This window comes from Cebus imitator, unplaced genomic scaffold (assembly GCF_001604975.1).
Source record: "Cebus imitator isolate Cc_AM_T3 unplaced genomic scaffold, Cebus_imitator-1.0 Scaffold128, whole genome shotgun sequence".
In the NCBI taxonomy this organism is placed as follows: Eukaryota; Metazoa; Chordata; class Mammalia; order Primates; family Cebidae; genus Cebus; species Cebus imitator.
Window position 1 is genome coordinate 4244961 of NW_016107443.1, and position 26474 is coordinate 4271434.

The 26474-nt window shown below is 36.1% G+C and overlaps 1 protein-coding gene across 4 annotated transcripts in view; it reads left to right on the plus strand.

The window, feature by feature from the left end:
* Positions 1 to 26474, plus strand: part of CNKSR2 (connector enhancer of kinase suppressor of Ras 2) — a 291896-nt gene that overhangs the window by 228223 nt on the left and 37199 nt on the right. For all 4 annotated transcript variants that reach the window (XM_017540689.2, XM_037742810.1, XM_037742811.1 and 1 more), the window contains 5 exons: positions 1372 to 1445; positions 1727 to 1798; positions 14043 to 14110; positions 19263 to 19363; positions 21562 to 22123. In XM_017540689.2, the coding sequence (XP_017396178.1) occupies positions 1372 to 1445; positions 1727 to 1798; positions 14043 to 14110; positions 19263 to 19363; positions 21562 to 22123 (877 nt within the window). The remainder of the gene's footprint in view (positions 1 to 1371; positions 1446 to 1726; positions 1799 to 14042; positions 14111 to 19262; positions 19364 to 21561; positions 22124 to 26474) is intronic.

The window sequence follows — 26474 nt, forward strand, 5'->3', positions numbered from 1 at the left end:
AGCTTAGTTGGGATAACTTGTATCTAACATAATATTCTGGATAATTCTTCTATCTTGTTTTTCCATCCAGCATCAGAGAGAGGAATGTTTTATAGATTTCATTCGATTTTTCAGGTGAAAAATGACCTTTATATATATAGCACATACCCCAAGCCAGATATTTGAAAATCAAATTGACCTATTTCATTTGTAAACTCTTGAATACACAAAATAATTGTTATAAGATGCTGACGAGCTTGCAGAGAAAACAGGAACACTTATACACTGTTGGTGGGAGTATAAATTAGTTCAGCCATTGTGGAAAGCAGTGTAGTGATTCCTCAAAGAGCTAAAAGCAGAACTACTATTCAATCTAGCAGTCCCATTGCTGGGTATATACCCAGAGGAATATAAATCTTTCTACCATAAAGACACAAACACGTGAATGTTCATTGCAGCACTATTCGTGATAGCAAAGGCATGAATTGACCTAAATGCTTATCAGTGACAGATTGGATAAAGAAATTGTGGTACATATACACCATGGAATACTATGCAGACATAAAAGAATGAGATTATGTCTTTTGCAGGAACGTGGATGGAGCTGGAAGCTATTATCCTTTGCAAATAAACGCAGGAACAGAAAACCAAATACCTCATGTTCTCACTTACATGTGAGAGCTGAATGATGAGAACTCATGTACACAAAGAAAGGAACAACAGACACTGGGGTCTGCTTGAGAGGGGTTGGTGGGAGGAGGGAAAGGAGCAGAAAAAAAATTAATGTTGGGTACTAGGATTAGTACCTTGGTGATGAAATAATCTGTACAACACACCCCTGTGACACACATTTACCTGTATAACAAACCTTCACATGTACCTTTAACCTAAAATGGAAGTTAAAAATAATTAAATAAAAGATAATTGTTGTATGATAAGAGAAAATCAGGTTTGATAAGAGATTTGTTGGAGGGAAATTGAATCAGTAAACGTTGCTATATTTTACATCTGAACATTAAGAAAAATAGAAAATTGTGAATTACAAAAGTGGACTACATTTATTTTATAGATTATAGAAGTGTATATATATTCTGACCAGAAAATTAGTTATAAAACACATTCCACTTTGAGAATTAAAGAATTTTCTATTCTCACTTTAATATGAAAAACACTTTTTAAAAGTTCTATACATATTTTAGTAGTATTCTAAGTGTTGAAAATATATCTTCAATTTATGGAATACAGTAGGTAAGCATGGACTTCTGTTCTCTAAAATGTCAAATTTAAGGAATTAAAGGAACATATTTATTAGTACAGATATCTAAGCCATAGAGTATCATTACTTTCATACCTTTGTATATAATAACCTAATCAAGAATGTTCCCTCTTTAGGATGAAAAAGCAGAAGGATTCATCAGTCTGCCCGAATTTAAAATTGATAGAGCCAGTGAATGCCGCAAAAAATAGTAAGTTGATTTTATTTGGGAAGAGGAAAAGATAAGGTTTTTTTTTTTTATTTCCAGATTTTAAATTATAGGTTGTTCATTTTATGCTTTCACATTGAGGTAATAAGAAAGTAGTTTTGTGGACAGAAAATTGAACTTTTTACTGATTTCTGTCATGATGATAGAAGCATTATTATATATGTGAACTCGGGTTAGATGTTGCGGCAATTTTGTACATCAAAATTATTTGGTTCAAACTTAGTTCCCAATCTGTAATAAATGTACTTTGTTTCCTTTTGCAGTGCATTCAAAGCCTGTCATCCTAAAATCAAAAGCTTTTATTTTGCTGCTGAACATCTTGATGATATGAACAGGTAAAGTATTTCAGAGTATGTAGAAGGTCAGTGAGGCCTAGAATTCTAAATTTTCTACAGTAATGCTTAGAGAATAATGTCACTGAAGTTTCTAGCTCAATCAATTTAAAATAAAATAGGACCAGCTATATAGCTCCATGCAGCCATATATAATTTTAAAGAACATCATTTAAAAAGTCAAAATAAACTCATTAAATATTTTTGTCAAGTTTACCAAAAAGATGGTAGAGACCATATACAGACCCAAAAAATCTACTACCAAACAATGGGATTTTTTTAAGTTAATTTCAATAATATGTCTTAAAATTTACTCCCAGATGGGGGGAAAAGAGATGTCTACCAAAAAAGCTGACTTTTTCCAAGTACTGAGTATTTTGACACAGAATATTCATCTCAATAATTCAAGCCTAAGAAAAATTAGTATTTCCTTTTGTCATTTTTCGTCTTTGACCTGATAGAACCATACAGCCAACAAATCAGATGGCTCAGTGGTTACTTAGTGGCTCGGTGAAAACCTATGTGTATTTTTTTTTTTCTTTTCTCATCACCTGCCACATTCTGCTTCATGTTTATACTTTGGCTTTTATGAATTTTATGCTTTCTTCCTTTCTCTTTCCTTTCCCATCTTCCTTTTCTAGAATTATAGAAATTAAGTTTAAGATTCAAAATTTTCCCCCTTTCTATAAGTTTACTAGCCAATACATATTATAAATATAACCTGCCTACAGTTAGAGAGAGGCAGCATAGCATCATGATCAGGACCATGGACTTTGCAACCAGATTCTCTAAATCCCAGCTCTACCGCTTACTAGCTGTACAGTCTTGGACAAATAACTTGACCTCTTCATTCCTGATATTGTCCAATCTATGTAAGAGGTGGGTGGGGATAATAACCATCTCAATTTCAGCTCTACACTGATTATCTGTGAGACCTTGGGCAAGAAACTTAACCTCTCTATGCTGAGGTATTGACCCTTTTATAAAGTGAAAATAATAATGACCCCTATCAGGAAGACTTTTATAAGGAGTAAATAAGCATACATAAAGAACTTAGAACAGTGCCTACTAAGTTATAAGTGCTATGTAAATGTTTACAATTAATATATATTTCTTTTATATACTTTGCGTTCTAACTACATTTACCTTTCTTTGTGTATCTCTAAAACAATTGTACGTAGGCATAAGCACAAAATTATGTAGCTGCATAAATTTGCTTGAACATACTAAATGAACACTTAATGTCCTTTTATAAATAATCTTCTTCTTTGACACTTGGGAGTACAAGCATGTTTTTTTTTTTTCAAACCAAAGATATGAATACAAGGAAATGGCAAAGAAAGTGTTGAGAAACTTGATTAAATCTTTTATTACTAATAAGGGAACTGAGCCTTTAATATAGTTTCCAAAATCTTCTCTAAATTCATATAACTTGTCATTCTTGAAATTTCACACCAGGCTAAATTTAAATCGTTTTTTCTCCTTGTTCTCATGCACATGGAGAGGGAGAGGTGTGATACTCCATTTTGTGTTTTAATTATTTTATATTTCCACTTTTCTTGTACTTACTATCCATTTTAACATATGTTAAAATCAATGCCCTTGGGATAAATATGAAGGATTTTCATCATGACCAAACTGAAATTAATTGGTATACATGAGCATATACTATCTTATGAGATGGACCTACTAGAATCTAGCCAACTCCAAGAATTAACACAATGTAAACATTCATGTTACATGCTAATTGGGATCTTTTTAAGCTTAGAAGTTGCCTGTTTAAAAGTAGATTTTTATGAACTATAAAATCCTTTTTTGCCTTCATTACCCACTCCAAGTTAGCAATAGCTTCAAAAGGATGCTGATGTCACTGCTCCTTCTTAATATTTTGTGGATGTATCTGATTTGGGGTATCGCAAACACTAAACCGGTTTTATGTGGCTCATTTTGTTGGTTTTCTAAGCAATAAGTCAAAGAAAGAAAGTGAAACATAAAAAAGGGCATGTTTACATTATACATTTTAAAGCACTGTTTTAGGTAAAGCCTGTCATGGTGCACTACAACATTAAGATTTTAATTGTTCTGAAATACTGAATTGTTTTTTAAATTTAATTAAAATGGAGGGAGACAATCCAAGAAGGCCGAATAGGAACAGCTCTGGATTGCAGTTCCCAGTGAAAACGCAGAGGGTGACTGATTACTACATTTATAAACAAATTTTTACTGCCCACAGACCAGGAGATTCCCAGCAGAAAAGCACCATGAGCCCCCAGCCCGCCGGCTGTTTCAGCCAGCACAGCAGGTCTCCACACAAAAACTCACACAAATACGGGCGCCTTTTCAACTGGCGACTGGAACACCTGGGAGACAGAGTCACCCATTCAACTGAAAAAAAAGAGAACTGAAACAGGGAGCCAGGCCAGGAGATTCCCAGGCAGAAAAGCACCACGAGCCCCCAGCACAGCTGTTTCAGCCAGCACAGTGGGTGTCCACACAAAAACTCACACAAATACGGGCGCCTTTTCAACTGGTGACTGGAACGCCTAGGAGACACAGTCACCCATGCAACTGAAAAAAAAGGAGACTGAAACAAGGAGCCAGGTGATCTGACTCCGCCGGTCCCACCCTCACAAAGACTAGCAATCTGAAATGCTCTGGATTGAGAGTTTCACAGCAAGCACAGCTGGACCTGGGACAGTCCAGCTCTATGGGGGAAGGGCATCTGCCATTACCGAGGCAGTCCACCACTACCGAGGCAGTCCATCATTACCAAGGCAGTCCACCATTACTGAGGCAGTCTGCCATTACAGAGGCAGACCGCCATTACAGAGGCAGTTCTAACTATACCCCTATAAAAAAAAACTGCAAGGAAGTTCACACAGCAGCTGTGCAGAGACCACAGCAGCTCAGCAACGCCTCTGCTAGCAGACTGTGACTAGGCTACCTCTTTGCTGGGCAGGGCATCTCTGAAAAAAGGCAGCAACATGACAGAAACTTATAAATAAAGCCCCACCTTCCCAGGACAGAGCACCTGGGAAAAAAAGGCGGTTATGAGCTCCGCTGCAGCAGACTTAAACATACCTGCCCAGCTGCTCTGAACAGAAAAATTGAACTCACAGCTCAGCACTTGACCTCCTATAAAGGACAGACTGTCACCTGAAGCAGCTCCCTGACCCTCGTATATCCAAAGAGTCACCTCATAAAGGAGAGCTCAGGCTGACATCTGGCGGGTATCCTTCTGGCACAAAGATAGCAGAAAAAGAAACTGCCAACAACCTTTACTGTTCTGCAGCCACTGCATGTAATTCCCAGGCAAGCAGGATCTGGAGTGGACCTCCAGCAGTCCTACAGCAGAGGGGCCTGACTGTTAGAAGGAAAACTAAGAAACAGAAAGAAATAACTTCATCATGAACAAAGAGGACGTCCACTCAGAGACCACATCTGAAAGTCACCAACTACAAAGACCACAAGGAGATAAATCCACAAAGATGGGAAGAAACCAGCGTAAAAAGGATGAAAACACCCAAAACCAGAACACCTCTCCTCCTGCAAGGGATCACAACTCCTCACCAGCAAGGAAACAAGACTGGATGGAGAATGAGTCTAATGAATTGACAGAAACAGGCTTCAGAAGGTGGGTAATAAGAAACTTCTCTGAGCTAAAGAGCATGTTCTAACCCAATGCAAAGAAACTAAGAACCTTGAAAAAAGGTTTGACAAAATGCTAGCAAGAATAAACAGCTTAGAGAGGAATATAAATGAATTGATGGAGCTGGGAAACACATTGCGAGAACTTCACAAAGCATACACAAGTTTCAATAGCCGAATTGACTAAGCAAAAGAAAGGATATCAGAGATTGAAGATCAACTCAATGAAGTAAAATGAGAAGGGAAGATTAGAGAAAAAAGAATAAAAAGAAACAAACAAAGCCTCCAAGATATATGGGACTATGTGAAAAGACCTAATCTACATTTGATAGGTGTACCTGAATGTGATGGAGAGAATGAATCCAAGCTGGAAAACACACTTCAGGATATTGTCCAGGAGAACTTCCCCAACCTAGCAAGGCAGGCCACCATTCAAGTCCAGGAAATACAGAGAACAACACAAAGATATTCCTCAAGAAGAGCAACCCCAAGACACATAATTATCAGATTCACCAGGGTTGAAATGAAGGCAAAAATGCTAAGGACAGCCAGAGAGAAAGGTCAGGTTACCCACAAAGGGAAGCCCATCAGACTCACAGCGGGTCTCTCAGCAGAAACCCTACAAGCCAGAAGACAGTGGGGACCAATATTCAACATCCTTAAAGAAAACAACTTTCAACCTAGAATTTCATATCCAGCCAAACTAACTTTCATAAGCAAAGGAGAAATAAAATCCTTTACAGACAAGCAATTGCTCAGAGATTTCATCACCACCAGGCCTGCTTTACAAGAACTCCTGAAAGAAGCACTAAACAGAAGGGAACAACCAGTACCAGCCACTCCAAAAACATACCAAATGTTAAAGAGCATCAGCACAATGAAGAAACTGCATCAACTAATGGGCAAAACAACCAGCTAGCATCGAAATGGCAGGATCAAATTCACACATAACAATATTAACCTTAAATGTAAATGGGCTAAATGCCCCAATCAAAAGACACAGACTGGCAAATTGGTTAAAAAGTCAAACCCCATCAGTGTACTGTATCCAGGAAACCCATCTCACATGCAAGGATACACATAGGCTCAAAATAAAGGGATGGAGGAAGATTTACCAAGCAAATGGAGAGCAAAAAAAAAGCAGCAGTTGTAATCCTAGTCTCTGATAAAATAGACTTTAAACCAACAAAGAACAAAAGAGACAAAGAAGGACATTACAGAATGGTAAAAGGATCAATGCAACAAGAAGAGGTAACAGTCCTAAATATATATGCACCCAATGCAGGAGCACCCAGATACATAAAGCAAGTTCTTAATGACTTACAAAGAGACTTAGACTCCCATACAATAATAGTGGGAGACTTTAACACTCCACTGTCAATATTAGACAGATCAACGAGACAGAAAATTAACAAGGATATCCAGGACTCGAACTTACACCTGGACCAGGCAAACCTAATAGACATTTACAGAACTGTCCACCCCAAATCCACAGAATATACATTCTTCTCAGCACCACACCACACCTACTCTAAAATTGACCGCATAATTGGAAGTAAATCACTCCTCAGCAAACTCAAAAGAATGGAAGTCATAACAAACAGTCTCTCAGACCACAGTGCAATCAAGGTAGAATTCAGAACTCAGAAACTAACTCAGAACCACACAACTTCATGGAAACTGAACAACTGGCTTTTGAATGTTCACTGGATAAACAGTGAAATGAAGGCAGAAATAAAGATGTTCTTCGAAACCAACAAGAATGAAGACACAACATACCAGAATCTCTGGTACACATTTAAAGCAGTGTCTAGAGGAAAATATATAGCAATAAATGCCCAAATGAGAAGCAAGGAAAGATGTAAAATCGACACCCTATCGTCAAAATTGAAAGAGCTAAAGGAACAAGATAAAAAATACTCAAAACCTAGCAGAAGACAAGTAATAACTAACATCAGAGCAGAACTGAAGGAGATAGAGACTCAAGAAACCCTTCAAAAAATCAATAAATTCAGGAGCTGGTTTTTTGAAAAGATCATCAAAATAGACCACTAGCCAGATTAATAAAAAAGAAAAGAGACAATAATAAAATAGATGCAATAAAAAAATGATAAAGGGGATATCACCACAGATTCTACAGAAATACCACCATCAGAGATTACTACAAACAACTCTATGCACATAAACCAATAAACCTGGAAGAAATGGATAAATTCCTGGACACTCGCATCCTTCCAAGCCTAAACCAGGAAGAAGCCAAAACCCTGAATACACCAATAACAAGGGCAGAAGCTGAGGCAGCAATTAAGAGCATAACACCCAAAAAAAGCCCAGGTCCAGATGGATTCACAGCTGAATTCTACCAGACATACAAATAGAAGCTGCTACCATTCCTTATGAAACTATTCCAAACAATCAAAAGAGAGGGAATCCTTCCCAAATCATTTTATGAGACCAACATCATCCTGATACCAAAACCCGGCAGAGACTCAACAAAAAAAGAAAACTTCAGGCCAATATCCATGATTAACATAGATGCAAAAATCTTCAATAAAATACTGGCAAACCAATTGCAACAGCACATCAAAAAGCTTATCCATCACAATCAATTAGACTTCATCCCGGTGATGCAAGGCTGGTTCAACATACGCAAGTCTATAAATGTAATTCACCACATAAACAGAACCAAAGACAAAAACCACATGATTATCTCAATTGACGCAGAGAAGGCCTTTGACAAAATTCAACAGTGCTTTATGCTAAAAACTCTCAATAAACTGGTATTGACAGAACGTATCTCAAAATAACAAAAACTATTTATGACAAACCAACAGCCAACATCATACTGAATGGGCAAAAACTGGAAGCATTCCCTTTGAAATCTGGCACTCGATAAGGATGCCCTCTCTCACCACTCCTATTCAATATAGTATTGGAAGTTCTTGCCAGAGCAATCAAGCAAGAAAAAGAAACAAAGCATATTCAATTAGGAAAGGAGGAAGTCAAACTGTCTCTATTTGCAGACGAAATGATTGTATATTTAGAAGACCCCATTTTCTCAGCCCAAAATCTTCTGAAACTGATAAGCAACTTCAGCAAAGTCTCAGATAAAATCGATGTGCAAAAATCACAAGCATTCCTATGCACCAATAACAGACTTAAAGAGAACCAAATCAAGAATCAACTGCCATTCATAATTGCTACAAAGATAATAAAATACTTAGGAATACAACTAGCAAAGGATGTAAAAGACCTCTTCAAGGAGAACTACAAAGCACTGCTCAAGAAAATATAAGAGAGGACACAAACAGATGGAGAAATATTCCATGCTCATGGTTAGGAAGAATCAATATTCTGAAAATGGCCATACTGCCCAAAATAATTTATAGATTCAATGCTATCCCCATCAATCTACCAATGACCTTCTTCACATATCTGGAAAAAACCACCTTAAACTTCATATGGAACCAAAACAGAGCCCACAGAGCCAAGACAATTCTAAGCAAAAAGAACAAAGCTGGAAGCATCTTGCTACCTGACTTGAAACTATACTACAAGGCTACAGTAATCAAAACAGCATGGTACTGGTACCAAAACAGAGATATAGATCAATGGAATGGAACAGAGTCCTCGGAGGCAATGCCACACATCTACAACCGTCTGATCTTTGACAAACCTGACAAAAGCAATGGGGAAAGGATTCCCTGTTTAATAAATGGTGTTGGGAAAACTGGCTAGCCATGTGCAGAAAGCAGAAACTGGACCCCTTCTTGACAATTTACACTAAAATTAACTACATCTTTATGATTAAAGACTTAAACATAAAACCTAACACCATAAAAATCCTAGAAAAAAACCTAGGCAAAAGCATTCAAGACATAGGCATAGGCAAGGACTTCATGACTAAAACACCAAAAGCATTGGCAACAAAAGCCAAAATAGACAAATGGGACCTAATTAAACTCCAGAGCTTCTGTACAGCAAAAGAAACAATCATTAGAGTGAACTGGCAACCAACAGAATGGGAAAAAATGTTTGCAATCTACCCATCTGTCAAAGGGCTAATATCCAGAATCTACAAAGAACTAAAACAGATTTACAAGAAAAAAAAACAAACAAACCCATTCAAAACTGGGCCAAGGATATGAAGAGACGCTTTTCAAAAGAAGACATATATGAGGCCAACAAACATATGAAAAAATGCTCATTATCACAGGTCATTAGAGAAATGCAAATCAAAACTGCATTGAGATACCATCTCACGTCAGCTAGAGTGACAATCATTAAAAAATCTGGAGACAATAGTTGCTGGAGAGGATGTGGAGAAATAGGAACACTTGTACACTGTTGGTGGGAGTGTAAATTAGTTCAACCATTCTGGAAGACAGTGTGGCAATTCCTCAAGGACCTAGAAATAGAAATTCCTTTTGACTCAGCAATCCTATTACTGGGTATATATCCAAAGGATTGTAAATCATTCTGTTATAAGGACACATGCACACGAATGTTCATTGCAGCACTATTTACAATAGCAAAGACTTAGAACCAACCCAAATGCCCATCAATGATAGACTGGACAGGGAAAATGTGGCACATATACCCCCTGGAATACTATGCAGCCATAAAAAACGACTAGTTTGTGTCCTTTGTAGGGACATGGATGAACCTGGAAACCATCATTCTCAACAAACTGACACAAGAGCAGAAAATCAAACACCGCATGTTCTCACTCATAGGCGAGTGTTGAACAATGAGAACACATGGATACAGGGAGGGGAGCATCACACACTGAGGTCTGTCGGGGGGAACTAGGGAAGGGACAGCAGGGGGCGGGGAGTTGGAGAGGGATAACATGGGGAGAAATGCCAGATATAGGGGATGGGTAGGAACCACATTGCCATGTATGTAACTATGCAACAATCCTGTATGTTCTTGACATGTACCCCAAAACCTAAAATGCTATAAAATATTTAAAAAAAAAAACTATGAATGCAAACTAGGACAAAATTTAAATCTAAATGACTAGTATGTAGACAAATGTGAGATTCAAATAGAGCAGCTCTAATTTTGGTAACATATGCAATTTGAATAAAATATTTTTTCTTCAAAATTAAAGGCAAAAAAATAAAATTAAAATGGAGTTTTATTGTTTTGCACTCCATTTTCCTTTCTAAAAAATAACCTTATTCCTCATGTCTACTTTCAATGGGAAGATTTTTTTAATTGCTTGTTAATAGAAAGGGGAAAGAGTCAGTGCTAAAAATATTCAGAGGATTAATGATGGGAAGAAACACCCACCTACAGCTTTGTCAAGTCACCTGATTGTTACATAACAGCAAGATGATCTGGATGTTGGTTTGTTCTATATGTAATCTTTTAAAAGCATGTCTAAGTCTTCAAAAGATTTTATATTTATAAAAGTAATTATTATAAATATATAATTTATGTGATTATTTAATATTTTTTAAATGTTATATCTACTTCTTACGAAAATACACCATGTTTCAGAGAAATATATTTTTCTGTTACTCATTTAAAAAAACAAATGTAATGATGGTGGTGACAGGACCTAGTAATTGGTGTTAAAAAGTAATCCTTACATTTAATTTTTTTCTGTAAAATTATATACACATATATACACACAGTAAATGTGCATATATGTGCATACAAATACACACACATAGAATATTAAAAGGATCATCTTCTATTGTGAGAAGCAATAAGTTTTATTGTGAGGTAATTTGCAAAAACACTTTTAGACACCCCACTACTATTCATCTGTTTCATCAGAAATAAGTATTGAAACATTAAAAAATGAATTTTTTTCTGGTCTTTGTAAAATCTATGGGATAAAACAAAATATCATGTTACTCAAGTATTCTGAAGACTTATTTACTGAATTTGTTTGGCCTGTATATTCCTTACCATGTCAATACATATGTTCTTGTAATTTTGATGACCCACCAATTCCTATTTGGTAATTATTATTTATACATTTCTCCCATGGTTCTTTCTCTTATTTCCCTCTAAACACATTATTCTTTGTCAGTTGTGAATATCTCCTTTGAATGTTTGCTATAGGCTCAATATCTCCTTACTTATATTTTCCTATTTTAAAGCATTGGTGATATGGTAAGGTACTGAATTTAGACCTGTTATTAAAGAACTTCCTCATAAAATCTGTTCTGTTGAACAGATTCTAAATTCAATATTGTATCTCTGATCATCTTACCTAAAGTAGCCTTCCCTCATCCCCAGCGTCTTTGACATTCTAATTTTCTTTCTTGCTTGCTTGTTTGTGTTTAAATAGCATTTGCTACTATTTCACATATGTTTATTTGTATCCCTGTTTATTGTTTGTCTCCCTCACAAAGATATGGGAATCATGAAGGCAGGCACTTTGTTTTGTCTCTGTATCCAAGATACCTGGCACATATAGGCTCTTAATAAATATTGCTTGAATCAGTTAATGCATATGTGTCTGCTTTCATAATAACCTAAAATACCAAATCATACCATAGCAAGTAAATCAGTAAGTATCTTCTAGTTGAAGCCTAAAGGATAAGTTTATCCACGATATACCAACAGTTGTTTAGTATTTAGTCTCTTGTGGCTCTGTGCAGTGGTCTGGTATATCCACACACTTTCTAAACAATTTCTCTTTAATTAACAAAATTTTTCTTCTTAAGAATAGTTTAAACTTTCAACTGTCTTATGAAACTTAGTAAATCTAGAGTTAACTGAAGGCAAAAATTATGTTTTATTTATTTCTGTATCCCTAACACATAGCTCATTGTTCAGGACATAGCAAACACTTAAATACTGTTGAGGTAAAAAATTGAGCAGGCCCCTTTTTAGTTTCCTGATTTATTTCATAAGGACCTCATTGTTCTTCACATTTCTGATAAAATGAAATTTCATTGATATTTTTCAAGTAGTAAATACAAGGCACTGGATTAAAATTCAGTAATTTTTCATTCGTGGTATTATCATCATTTTCACCCAAAAGCACCAGGCCAGTCTTTCCCAAGAGTGGTAAGATTTGCCTTGTAGTACAAATTTAACCCCCTTTTCGCTGCAAATCAACTAAGACTAAATTTTAACTTTGAACTTTTACTAATGATTAGAGTCATTTTTAAAATATTGTCATGAAGTTTACTTCTTGATTTATAGTTTATAATTTTCTGGAGTGTGTCTGTGCATATATATATAATGCTACTGAATTCATTTGATAATCTTTATTTTATTCCAGTTCTACTTCAGTCCTTTCTTCACTTCCCAAATGTACCTGAGATGATAATTACATTGTAGGTTTTGCTAAAATAAAGTTAGGCTTTAATTGACCTCTTCTTACAATTAAAGCTTAAGTTTCCATAGATGCAATTTTGTGTGTTAGAGACACAACTTTACTCACTTTTCAAGATATTCTAAGTATTTGATGCACAGTTAACACCACTTGGCATAAATGATGAAATACATGAGTCACTTCAAACAATGTGACCTTCCACTTGACAGAGAAGATAAAGATCTTAGGAGAAAAAGTTATCAACCACAAATTTTTCTTAAAAATATATCTAGATCAGATTATTCCACAACTTAATGACATTAGCCATACTAGTGATTCTGGACATATTCAAGCTAGCTGGAAAGGTAGTTTTTTCCTCAGTTTCTGATTTGGGAAGGTATATGGATTATGGCTCAGGATTGACCAAAGGGAAATTTTCATGTTGTTTAAGACATGTGATTTGATAATCTGAGGGACACCATGGGGAGAAATGCCAGATATAGTATGCACCTAAAGTAAAATAAATAAATTTAAAAAAAAAAAACCTTCAAGGCAAGTATCAATAAAAAGATTTTTAGATGAAAAAAAAAAAATTAACACAAGGAGAGCCCTGGTGGGATAAAAGAAAGATGTTAAAACTGTGCTTTGCTTTAGGCAGTCCCTACATTGGCAATAGCAGCACTACGGAAAGAGGAAAGAATTGAGATTTATTTTTAACTTACTATTATTCATGAAAATACATTTTCAAGATCTAAACAGATGTTAAAATTGTATATGTTCGTTGTATCTTTGGAAAACCCCATACTCTTGTATTTAGAGACAAGTGTCTGAAGTACTCCAAGACGTATTTCCTGTTAGATTGTTAAACAAGCTTAATCAAAACTATTATTTCACAATAAAACTATTATTTTGACGGGCAAGGGCCATAACTTTTTTTTCTCATCAGGATAAATTAAACCTGATACTGTTTAAGTATCTCTAAAGGAGCATTTGTTCTGAAGAAACAGAACGGCAGAAATATTTGGAGTACTTCTACATTTGGAACAATAGAATTAATATGGCTTTGGTCAACTCCAAACTCTTTATGTTACAGATATTAACCACTTTGCCCAAGACTTTTCTAGTGAAATAGAATCTTTGGTATGGGAGAAATTTGTACTATGGCAAAGATTCCATGCATCAGTACTTACAAAGAACACATCTTATATGTAGGATTATTCCATATATTCTTAGACATTTTAAAATGTATGTTTCTAGGAAGTAAAATATAAGAAGTTAGGTTACAATGTTATTGATTATATTTGTTTTTTTCAGGTGGCTTAACAGAATTAATATGCTGACTGCAGGTTATGCAGAAAGAGAGAGGATTAAGCAAGAACAAGGTAAAGGAATACTTTTTAAAAAGAATTATGTTATACTTTTTTCCTGTAGTAATCCTATATAGAGATTCATTGCTATCACTTAAGAGAAAATGCATACGCCAATTTGTGGTTATTTCTCTTCTGGGCACTTAAGTGAGGTTTAACAACTTGAATAGATAGGGACTGAACGCTCAAATTTTTGGAGCAGCTAATGTGGAGTTCTCTCATATTCGTTACCCCCTCCTCCTATCTTTTTCCTACAAAGAAACAAAATCTTAAAAATGGAAAAAGTCTGGTTGAACCAAGTCCAGATCCTTAGCAGTAGCAATTTTTACTATTTAGCAGTTTTGTAGACATTTAAGTGGCCTTTTTTACAAAGAAATGAGATGAATGATCTTTTCTTTCATAAATTTTCTCATTTGGTTATGTTCTTCAGCTCTGTTACTTCGTAATTCTGTGATCTTTTGGAATTTGCCTTGGTGTGGACCTCAGATTTATGAAACAATGTTATGGTTCTTCAGCTCTGTTACTTTGTAACTCTGTGATCATATGGAATTTGCCTTGGTATTGACCTCAGATTTATGAAACACAACGTTATTATGTAGAATTGAAATCTTAAGAACAAAAACTGTGGTCATCGTTCTGAGGTGGCTTCACATTTCCCAAAGGGTGTTTGTCGTACATCCCTTGGAAGCATAAATAGGTTTTTGAAATTATCTGTTAAAATAATCCATAGATTGACACACACATAAACACAAACCTATTCATAGTTGTCTCTTCACAATAAACTGGTCATAACCAGTTTATTGATGTCAAGATTCTAAAAGCCTTCTGTTTTCTTTTAGACTTAAGAGTAAAATCTCAGCCAAGTCTTTTTTGCTTGTTTGTTTTTTGTTTTGTTTTGAGATAGGGTCTCACTCCGATGGCCAGCCTGAAGTACAGTGGCATGATCTTGGCTCACTGCAGCCTCGACCTCCCAGGCTCAACGATCCTCCCACCTCAGCCTCCTGAGTAGCTGGGATCACAGGCTCACACCACCACACCTGACTAATTTTGGTTTTTGTTTTTACTTGTTGTTTTTTGTAGAGACGGGTTTTTGTCATGTTGCCTATGCTGGTCCCGAACCCCTGGGCTCAAGCAATCTACCCATCTCCCAAAGTGCTGGGATTACAGGCATGAGCCCTCATGCCCGGCCTTCTGAAAACTAAAGTTTTTAAAAATCTAAAGAAGACAACCTGATCCCAAAACCAGTATGTCAGCAAATGTTTAGGTACAGATTAGTAAATTTTTTCTGTAAAGAACCTAATAGTATTTTGGGCTTTGCAGGCTTTACAGTAGAGACTATGTGTTGCATAGGCCTAAATTCTTGGTAAGAGTACTGAAAAAAAATTAGTCTTCCTTTTCAAATTTCTTTAAAAGGAATAAAACAGTTCTCTAAAAGTGTTTATAGATTTTTTTTTTTTTCTGATTTGTTAAAGACACAAGAATTAGAAGTGTGGGCATTGTACTGTTAGGAAAATGAATCTTTGAATCAATTTGTATAAATATAAGAAAGCTTAGATCTTAAGCTTAACTTCTGTATTTTATTACTTAGCATTACTATGAACCTGAGCTTGGTCTTGATTTTAGTGAATTTCCTTTTACTTGGTATTATATAGCCAAATTTTATTATGGATGAAATATCTGATAAGTTATATAGTTATATTGGACATACGGGTTCCAAAAAGTATTAAGTCTGTAGATTCATGATGTACTGGTCTATCACGTAAGTAGAAAATCAGAGGCAGAAGCTAGTAGTTACACTTTAATACAACAAGAATCTTGCTAATGCAATACAACCAGAATCTCTGAAATAATTTTGATTTCCACATAGGATGCATGTTCCTCGGACACTTTAGCATAGGTCAGAAACATATTAGACTTCCTACCTCCTGCATGATTAGGTTGCATGGTATTCCATATAGAAAACTACTAGATGCACATGTCTACTCCACAGTTCTGTAGAGTTATATCTTGAGTACCATTCTAAGTAATGAAGTTAAGCTTAATACAAAATATGGCTCTTTAAGGATTGGGAATGTTTCTCCAAGATGCAGGGACATAGCTGCCAGATACTGTTTCCATCTAAATAACCAATACAGCTTAGAAGTGACTCTTTGATTGATTTAAATAAAAATTTAGTGAATTGCTATCTTTAGTTACAGTAAAAGATGTGGGGTTCTCTTTCAGTGTCCATTGTTGTACTTACAGAAAACAGGGTTACACTAAATTCAGCCAAGATAACAATTTGTCTAATTGTCTGCTGATCATTTTTATATTTTTTTCCAGCTTCAAAACAGACATCCATGACATTATTTTCAATCACATATAAGGTCTTTTTAAAGACTTAATCACACAAAAAATGAATGAAATATATTGTATTTCTTTGACAGTTCTAAATAAAAAAGTCATTTTTTCAAATTATCCTTTTGTATCAGCATGAGAAAGTAAAGTAGAAAATTTTCTCTTCTAGTGATGGCAGTTTTTTCATGATTACTTATAAAATTGTGTATCATTGCAAGGGACATTAAAAGTATCCATTTAATTTGTGCTATATAGAGAACTAAAAAAAATTAATTTACCATTAGAATAAAAATCAGACTAGTTTTCATCCTCTAAGCAACAGTGTGTCTCTAATTTTCCACACAAACCCAAAAGAGCCTAATTAAAATTTCTGTGTAGCCTCTTCTCTGTCATTGCTCTCTCAAAGACACACAGCTTAGTGTAAGAAAACAAAATTAATTTGCAAAGTAGTATTTCAGCCTTTTCTTAGGCAACCCAAGAAAACTCTGGATTGACAATGCTTTTTAATAAACCAAGAATTCCATCGAACAGTGGGATTAAAATTCTTCCTAATTTAACTGGAAGGAAAAAGTAGAGAGGCAGCCTCCCAAAATTTGTCACTTGTGGTAACAGCTATGGAACCATTGATAAAATCATGATCCTCTCCTTCTCAGTGTGCTAATAAGGACCACTTGAGGTATTAACACCTTGAAGGTATCAGTGCAAACGTCAAGGAGATACTCTGTACAGGCGCCACAGTTTCTGGAAATAATGGAAAGGTACACAGGTGCTACAGTTCCTGGAAATAGTGGGAAGAATACCGGCAGGGTGATCTTTGGTTCGCAGGGGTGGTTTGTTTATTCCATTTACCTACAGAGTGATTTCCCAGTAGTATTTCAAGCTCTCACAAAGCTGTCCAACCCAAGCCCCAGGGCTCCAGATTTTACTTTTTATTGCTGGGCCTTGCTACAAGAAAAACTTTATGTCTAAGAAGATGAATACCAGGCATTTATCGCCTATATGGTCTGAGTCACACTCTCTTGGCATGCTACTACAAATACACCCAAGAAGATAAGGGGTTCTAATATTTATTGAGTGCTATCTAGATACAAGGCACTTGAAAACATGTTACCTTATTTAGTGCCCACACACACACAACTCTGAAAGGCGGTTATTATTAGATCCCTTTTACAGATAACAAAACAGACTCAGAGAGGTTAAATAACTACCACAAAAGCACCAAGATGTGGTCTAGCTAAGATTTAAACCTACACCTGTCTGACTATATAGTTAATGTGTTTTCCACCAGCATTTGCTCGGTCCATTTCTGGGCAACTGTGCCAACTCATATTTGAGGGAAGATTTGTTATACTGGCTATCACTGGCATGAACCAATGGAAAAAAACAGATATCAAATTAAGATTAACTAGTCTTTGCTTATCTTTTACTCAAAGGAAATAATTAAAACAGCAATAGAATTTGCAGAGTCTTTGTATTTTGAGGCCTAGAATATAATTGAAAATGTATTTTATTTCCAACTTCTGTTGCTGAAGAATTTATGTTCACAGTAGCCATAGGTATATGCAGGAAGAAATAGGGGGATAAAATAATCATCAATATACTTCACATCAAATTATCCTGCTATCCTAAAAGAGTCCCAGCAACTTAGTCTCCAGAGCTTTAGGGTATGGCAGTTTCTTAGTTCAAATCCCAGCTCTATTACTTTCTATTTGATATATAGTAATTTCTTAATGTATGTTAGCTGTAATTATCAGTAATATTAATCACACTGCAAGAAAACCGTATAAAAATATTACAAGATGGGAATTCATGGGTGGAGAGAGTTTCCTGTAAATATACGTGCCATGATTGTTCACCTAAATCTGAATATTGGTTAAGCCTTATGATGGTTCTTTTGGGATTTAAATTTTCGTAAGAATAATGAGACTTTTGTTTTAACATGTTTTCTCTTATAATCTGAAATTGATGGATAATACTTCAGGTTTTTTCTTGTAAATCATATAAAGAATAAACCCAGCAGTTACAGGGTAGTTGGGATATTAATGGAACAGATTCCAATTATTGGCCCTTTTGCTGCATTTGACATACTCTAGTAATCTGAACTTATCTCTCAGAGTTCTTTCCCCTTCCTCCTGCCTGAGGTCTGCTAAGTCACTTTGCCTAGCTGCTTACATTTACTACCCTTTTAGGTAGTTCTGGAAGTTTGGAACTTGCAGCCCACATCAGCAGATTTGCCCTTTTGCATTTGGCAAGAACCAGAGTTTGCCACGTGTTTCCAAGGAGAGGTGGGAGTATGGTGTTATAGAGATTCATGTCAGCATGAGTCTGGAAACAGTGATTGTTAGATAATCACTGAACTGAAGCCAGAGAAGATAATTGAGAGCATTATTTTTTTAGCTGTTTATATCTGTAGAGATCTACAGCAATGTATGTATTGCTTTTCTTTGAGTATCTTTAGGATAAAATGATAGACCTTTAAGAGGCATCATATGATATCATTCATTAATTGAAGCTTCAGAATAATTGGATCTGAAATCTGAGGTACCCTAAACCTGATTGGGCTTATGCAATATGTTTTTCTTAACTTTCTAAAATTATGGCTGCATGTAACTGCTTGCTTTAAAAGGAAGTTAAAATTAGGTGATTATATACTTACTTTCTCCTCAAAACTCAACTGAAAATAAAAGTTGGTAGACCAGGGGTAAGGTAGTGCCGGGGAAATGATGTAGGGACAGAATTTAAATTTCTTAAATGTTAATTCATGTTCATGAAAATATGACTAGAAACACTTAGTAGAATGTTGATGTATCCATGTCTGTGAATTTTTCAGATTACTGGAGTGAAAGTGACAAGGAAGAAGCAGATACTCCTTCAACGCCAAAACAAGATAGCCCTCCACCCCCATACGATACATACCCACGACCTCCCTCGGTAAGTTAGCAACAAGAATATTACTTCCACCAGCTTCTGTGACCTGAAACATCCTTTTCTGTGTTAAAAACATATGTAGTAGATTGCATATCAAACTTTAGGTTTCTTGGTGGAAAAGAAAACTGGGAGTCTAAAATCAGTAAGGAAATTTTTTTAAGCATACAAAGAATATTTAAGCAGGAGAAACAGTCAATACAGATTCCAGGCAGAATAAGTATGTCGTCAGTTTTATTAACAAAATATACTACTTGTGTTAAGGTAGCCCTCATGGAGATAATCAACAACAATATCCTTTTCTTAGAAAAGGGTATATAAAATGACCTTATGTATTCCACATTAATAAAATTTATTCCTATGTCCTTTAGAATGAACTTATAAAAAGTAATTATCTATATTGAAGATGTTTTGAAGGTAGCTTTCTCAGCAGCCATGGGATCTGGTTTAATGTATATGTTCATATGGTGTGTCAGACAAATCTCTTTAAATTACTCTGTGTCTAGACTATACTTTGATCTTTCAATAGGGTAAACAGTTAGTTTACTTGGAACTATCCCACTTTATTTCCCTTTCCTATCAGAATTACCAAGAGTGTCTCAGTAGTGTTCCAGTTTAGACAATAATATTTCATGGTCAGGCTGGGCACTGTAGCTCACGTCTCTAATCCCAGCACTTTGGGAGGCCAAGGCAGGTGGATCACTGGAGGTTAGGAGTTCGAGAGCAGTCCGACCAACATAGTGAAACCCCGTCTCTATTAAAAATACAAAAATTAGCCAGGTATGGTGGCAGGCACCTGTAATCCCAGCTACTCGGGAGGTTGAGGCACAAGAATCACTTGAACTCAGGAGGTGGAGGTTGCAGTGAGACGAGAGCATGCCACTGCACTCCAGCCTGGGCGACAGAGTGAGACTATGTGTCAAAATTAATAATAATAATAATAGTAATAATAATATTCCATGGTCACGTTACCATCACAATCAATTCTGCCTATCTTGGGACTAAGTCTTCCACATAGGAAATAGAAGCTAGATTTCAGTGACAATAGCCAACCTAATTCCATCTCAGTATTACTCCAGGGTGATAATTTATATTTTCCCTCTTTTTCTAAAACATCAGGATTTGAATAATTTATTTAAAATATCTATAAAAGAGGAAGGATAGGAAACAGCATCTTCACTGAACAGCTCCTTAAACATGGCAATTTGTGAATTTCAAGAAGAAAACTATTCATATTATTATTAACATATGGGAAGGTAACTGACTGCCCACAGAGGATGACAAGTAACTTCTCCTCCTTTACCAGGAGGAATTTCATGCACCTTCGCCTCAGTCAAGCGTGTCCTGGCTGCCACCTCAGCCTGGTTTGTGATGATCACATTTCACAAATCAGGCTCGGCCTGGGCTGCTGTGCTTGTTAGTCCCCAGAGCTAGAGTAAGGCTTGTGGCAGTAGAGGTGCCTGCAACTATTTTACAGTGTTCACTTGATGCCAGTCCTTTTTCTGGTTGTACTTTGTGCTATAACATATAGTCCCAAACTTTAAATTCCAGGGATAAAAATATTCCATTTTCACTTATATTTATGTGCCCTGCAGTATCTGTGCCCAAGGCTAATGGTAATCCCCAGCAAGGTATAATCTCATCCTGCCTAACATTTTTAAACCCATGGAAAGTAAAATCATCATACAGCTTTTATCTGGCACCCATAGGACCAGAAGTTCACCTATAAAGATAAGGAAGGGTTCTGTCTGTTTATAGGTAACTTGTTCTCATATTCAAAAGACTCTCTCCTTGTCTCCAACTCCAAGCTATATGAAATCAGGAATATGAATCCAGGAACAATACTTATTCAGGATCTCAAAATGTGTAGAGTTTTTAAACTTTGAGATTTTTGTAGTGGCTGAATATTTCTTATGAAAGCACTAACATTTTCACATACTTTCATTGTTGTAAAATTTTGCATTAATATGTCAGATTTTTCACGAGAGCTTGGTATAACCGCATTTCAATATATTCATGTCTCTGTCTCTTACAATGTAAGCTGGGGACTAACTTTGAGATGTCTGCAAATTTGCCTAGTCATTAAATTGACTACGTAAGAGTTCATCTACTTAAATATTACCTGGTGGAAACCAAATGTGTTCCTTGAAATAGAAGTGGTCTTTTACTTTGTCAAGAGACTAATCAGGGGCTCCTTTCTACAGATGAGTTGTGCCAGTCCTTATGTGGAAGCAAAACATAGCCGACTTTCCTCCACGGAGACTTCTCAGTCTCAGTCTTCTCATGAGGAGTTTCGCCAGGAAGTAACCGGGAGCAGTGCAGTGTCTCCCATTCGCAAGACAGCCAGTCAGCGCCGCTCCTGGCAGGATTTAATTGAGACACCACTGACAAGTTCAGGCTTACACTATCTTCAGACTCTGCCTCTGGAGGATTCTGTCTTCTCTGACTCTGCGGCCATCTCCCCAGAGCACAGGCGGCAGTCCACCCTGCCAACTCAGAAGTGCCACCTGCAGGATCACTATGGGCCATACCCGTTAGCTGAGAGTGAGAGGATGCAAGTGCTAAATGGAAATGGGGGCAAGCCTCGAAGTTTTACTCTGCCTCGAGATAGCGGGTTCAACCATTGCTGCCTGAATGCTCCAGTTAGTGCCTGTGACCCACAGGATGACGTGCAACCCCCAGAGGTGGAGGAAGAGGAAGAGGAGGAGGAGGAGGAGGAGGAGGAGGAGGAAGGGGAGGCAGCAGGGGAAAACATAGGAGAAAAAAGTAAGTATGTTTCTGGAGATTCTTAGCTTGTGTACACAAAGGCCTAATCTTTTCAAACTTCTTATTTGAAGAAAGTAGAATTTTGCTTCCCTTTTTTCTTAAAATAATGGTATGGCTATATAGTAAATTAGGTCTCTCTTGGTGTCCTACTTTCAGAACTTCAGTAACTTGGGAAAACATGATGAGTAATGAAGCTTATATCCCAAGATACCCACAGCTGGAGCAAATAATTTTTTTCTCCAACTATCCATTTGCCTTTTAAGGTTAATGGTGGTTTTTTTTTTTTTCTTCCTTCTCTTACCCACTTTATTCTCACTGGCATGCACCATCTGATTGGCCCACAGTGGTTGTCCCCTGAGTTGGGTTAAGAAACTATAAATGTTTCAGGCAGGTTGTTAGCAGAGCCTTGGTTGAATAAATGGACACACACATACACACACTCACTCACTCACTCACGTCTATACATATACATATTTATCTTCCCTTTTTATTGTCAGAACATTTAAAGGAAAAATCCAAAAGATAATTTTTCCAAGGAGAGATTCCACATAGCATTTCTTTCTACTCGAAATAGCTGAACTTGTTTCTAGACACCAGTTTTCCAAAAGTATCCATCTACTTTCTTGGTATGTATGTTGATTGCAAAGCTCATTTTGTGTGAATCAGCTCTTGAGACAAGTCAATGAAGTAACCCTCTGCCTTGTTGACATTAAGAATATCTTCACTAGTTATTAAGTTCTTTATTCAACATGCCATACCAAGCATCTATTTATTACTAATGTGACACATCAGTCCAGAAACCCAAGCTGGTTTAAGGGAAAGGCTACAACTTAGTTATTTTGGTAAGAAAGAAAATCTAGGTTTAGCTATAAGTCTGAACATAAAATGCACAAAACAAAATATATAGAAAAAATAGTATAAAACTGTTCACATCTCTTTATTCAAAATGCAGTGTGGGCCAATTAGTGCAGATATAACCTGAGCCAATGGTGATGAAATCAGTTACTTGTTTGGTACCCCTACGGCGATAGACTTCTCTTTTTAAAAGATGAAAGCAGAATGTAGCCTTCAGCCCATTTTATAAATATATGGGACTTTAATTACAGGATATATTAGTGTAAGTTCTTCATCACAACTGGAAAAAATATCTCAAAGTTCACAGGTTACCAACAGGTCAGGAGCCCCATGTCCATGTCAAGCTTGGCTCATTTAAAATGATAGTCTCTTTGGAAATTATTGACAAGAAAATATAGTGGACCTTCCTTATGGTATGGATCTTCATTGCATTATTTAATATTATCTGTGCTACCAACAAAATATAAGAATTGTTTGTAATAAAATTCATATGCTGGGGAAGTTTCCATGTGAAGCATATTTTAGCCATAATCTCCATGAGAAACATTATAAAAGGTATGCTGTTAGTGTAGGAAAAGTAATTACCATTCATTACTTGCCAAGCCCTTTCAACATTCACATCTATCAGAGTTTGTGGAAGATTCTTATGGAAGAAATATTTAGGAGCCATGTTAGGCCTCTGTAGGAGCTCTGGCAAGCATAATAATAATGTTTAATATTCTAAAGATTACCAAAATTAATAAATTCTAAAATTTAACTAAAGATAGAAACTTCATTTCAACTGTCATTCAGCTGCTACACAAATGCTGTGACTAAATATGTCAGGCTTATTTATTCTTTTACAAACATATTGGATAAAACACTTTATCTCAGCCATTTTAAGATAAACTGTGTTGAAATTAGGCACAGCCCTCTGAAATAGAGAATTCTGTTCAGAAAACATTTCGTCATTCCTACAGGTTAAGTCACAAATGTTGTCTTGTTTTGAATAAGCTGGGCACTTAACAGTTCATCCTGGTCATTGTATAAGGGAACACTAGAAAGGAGCAAGTGTGTCCTAAGACATGAAGGGAAAATATGGCACCATGCTTGCTCATTCTTCAGGTTTCCAGTAGTCCACAGAGCACTTCTAGTTAGATAGCTTTATTTTTTTTTTTCTAGAGTTCCTTTTTTGTTGTTCAGTAGATCAGATTTTTTAGCCAAATAGATGCACTCCTAAGTTGGTTGGGTTTCTTTCTTCACATTTCAGATGAGTTAAGTGAGTAGTTATTCAGTACTTTCCATCTTTTTTAATAGACTCTGTAGAATGTTATAAGACAGAACAGACCTAGTAAGTGTGTCAGTAAATTTGGTATTGTACTCTTTGTCTTTATTGTTCAATATTGTGGGACATTTCATGCTATTTCAGTCAGATCTACTTCACTGAAGGTGGCCTTGCCCTATCTTCCAGGCCCCATTTCTTTCTGGGTATTTTTCCATAAATCTTGCCACTTAATTTGTCAGTGTACTTCAAACTGTTCATAACAGAATAGTGCATTTCATACTTGCCTGAAGATGCTTATTATTCAATGAAATGTATGTTTGTTCTAATGATGGTTTTCTGCATTGCTATTTCTAATATTTAGGAGTGTGCAATTTGATTAACATCTTATTTAGGAAATATCAGCTTTAAAAACCAGTGTTTTCAAAATAATCTTTAAGGTCTAGTTATGGGATGTCACGTTCATAGCTTCCTTGGATTGAACATTAGGAGTAAGTACTCAGGCTGCTTGTTCAAATCAAGCTGTTTGATGTTATGTCAACAGAGCAAAAATTATACACAGGAACAAAGCTGTGGCTATTACATCAGCCTTAGCCTCCTGTACATGTCCTCCAACACAGAGTGTTCACTGTGCTGCCACACAGTTCAGCAGGCAACCTGTGCTTGTAAAAATCAAAGTCTAACAGCAGTGTTTTACTAACTGTCCCACTCCAGGCCAGCATTCAGTTTGACCTCCTGACATGAGTTTGTAGTAATCAAGTACAAAACTGCAAAGGAAATAAATTTAATGTCTGGTTCTAAACATTTTTCTCAGTTTATCAAGAAATTAAAAATAGAAAATATAAGGCAAATGGGCAAAAGAAATAATGGAAGAAAACATGAAAATGTAGTCTGTCATATGCTTTAATGGTGAAGAATTATGTCATCAATCAAATCTCTTTCTTATGGTTTATATTTTACCTTACCTTATATTACGATATATGTTATATAGTGTTTATGAGCTTACAGAGCAATCTAAGAAGCAAGATATACCTAAATCCATGCCTTAGCTGTTTTTCATTTTCCTTATGCATGTAGAATTTGGCCCTGCTTATGAAGCGTATATTTAGCCTTCCTTAGAACAGACTTCAATTTGTGTTCTCATGGTTGAACTACCTTTTGCCTTATTTTGAAATTCAATTATTTAACTGAGTCATACTGTGATTTTCTTAGGCTGAACTCATTTTAGTCTGAAATGGATGGTACTAAAAGTACACAAATGAGACCTGTCTTGTTTTCCTTTGACTGAGAAGTCATCTTGCATATTAATTATCTTGACCTACTTCACTGACATTTGAGAAAAGACAAGTGACTTTCTATTATCCCAATTAGCAGTTTCAAACCTTACTAGGTATGGACCTTATAAGACATCAGCTAAATTAAATTATAAATTATATTATTCTATGCAACTTTAAAGAAATACAAATCATGAAAGTATGGGACAAAATATGAAGATACACTTCATTCAGAAATAATCTGCCATAACATTAAAATAGTATTTTGGTTAATACAGCTTGAAGTCAGCTTAGAAAATCTCTCTTTCCTTTGCCGTATGTGCTAGTCAATTCAGATGAGGTTTTCAAAAACATTGTCCCTTAATCCTAGGGATTTTCCCCTAAGCAATTATAAGGGAACTCTCCTGGACATACGCTTCATGCCTTCATTTACTCAGTGAAGTCATAATGTCCTTTATCATTGGCTTGAAGATTACCTACCAGTATTATCACTTAATTAACCCATATATTTAGCTTGGTCTTAGAAATCTAAAGCAAAACCTAGGTCTTTTAAGGGGGAATACAATCTATTACCTTGAAGCCACTGGACACATTAGATTATCAGGCTAAAATATTATTGACACTTTCAAAATGAGATCTGCTGAGAAATGTACTTTAAGGTTACTTTTAAAAATCTAGACTGAGTGTGGTGGCTCACACCTGTAATCCCAGCACTTTGGGAGGCCAAGGTGGTGGATCACTTGAGATCAGGAGTTGGAGACCAGCCTGGCCAATATGGTAAAACCCTGTCTCTAAGAAAAATACAAAAATTAGCCAGGCATGGTGGCATGTACCTGTAATCCCAGGTACTGAAGTGGCTGAGACAGGAGAATTGCTTGAACCCGGGAGGTGGAGGTTGCAGTGAGCCGAGATCGTGCCACTGCACTGCAGCCTAGAAGACAGATCAAGACTCTTACTCAAA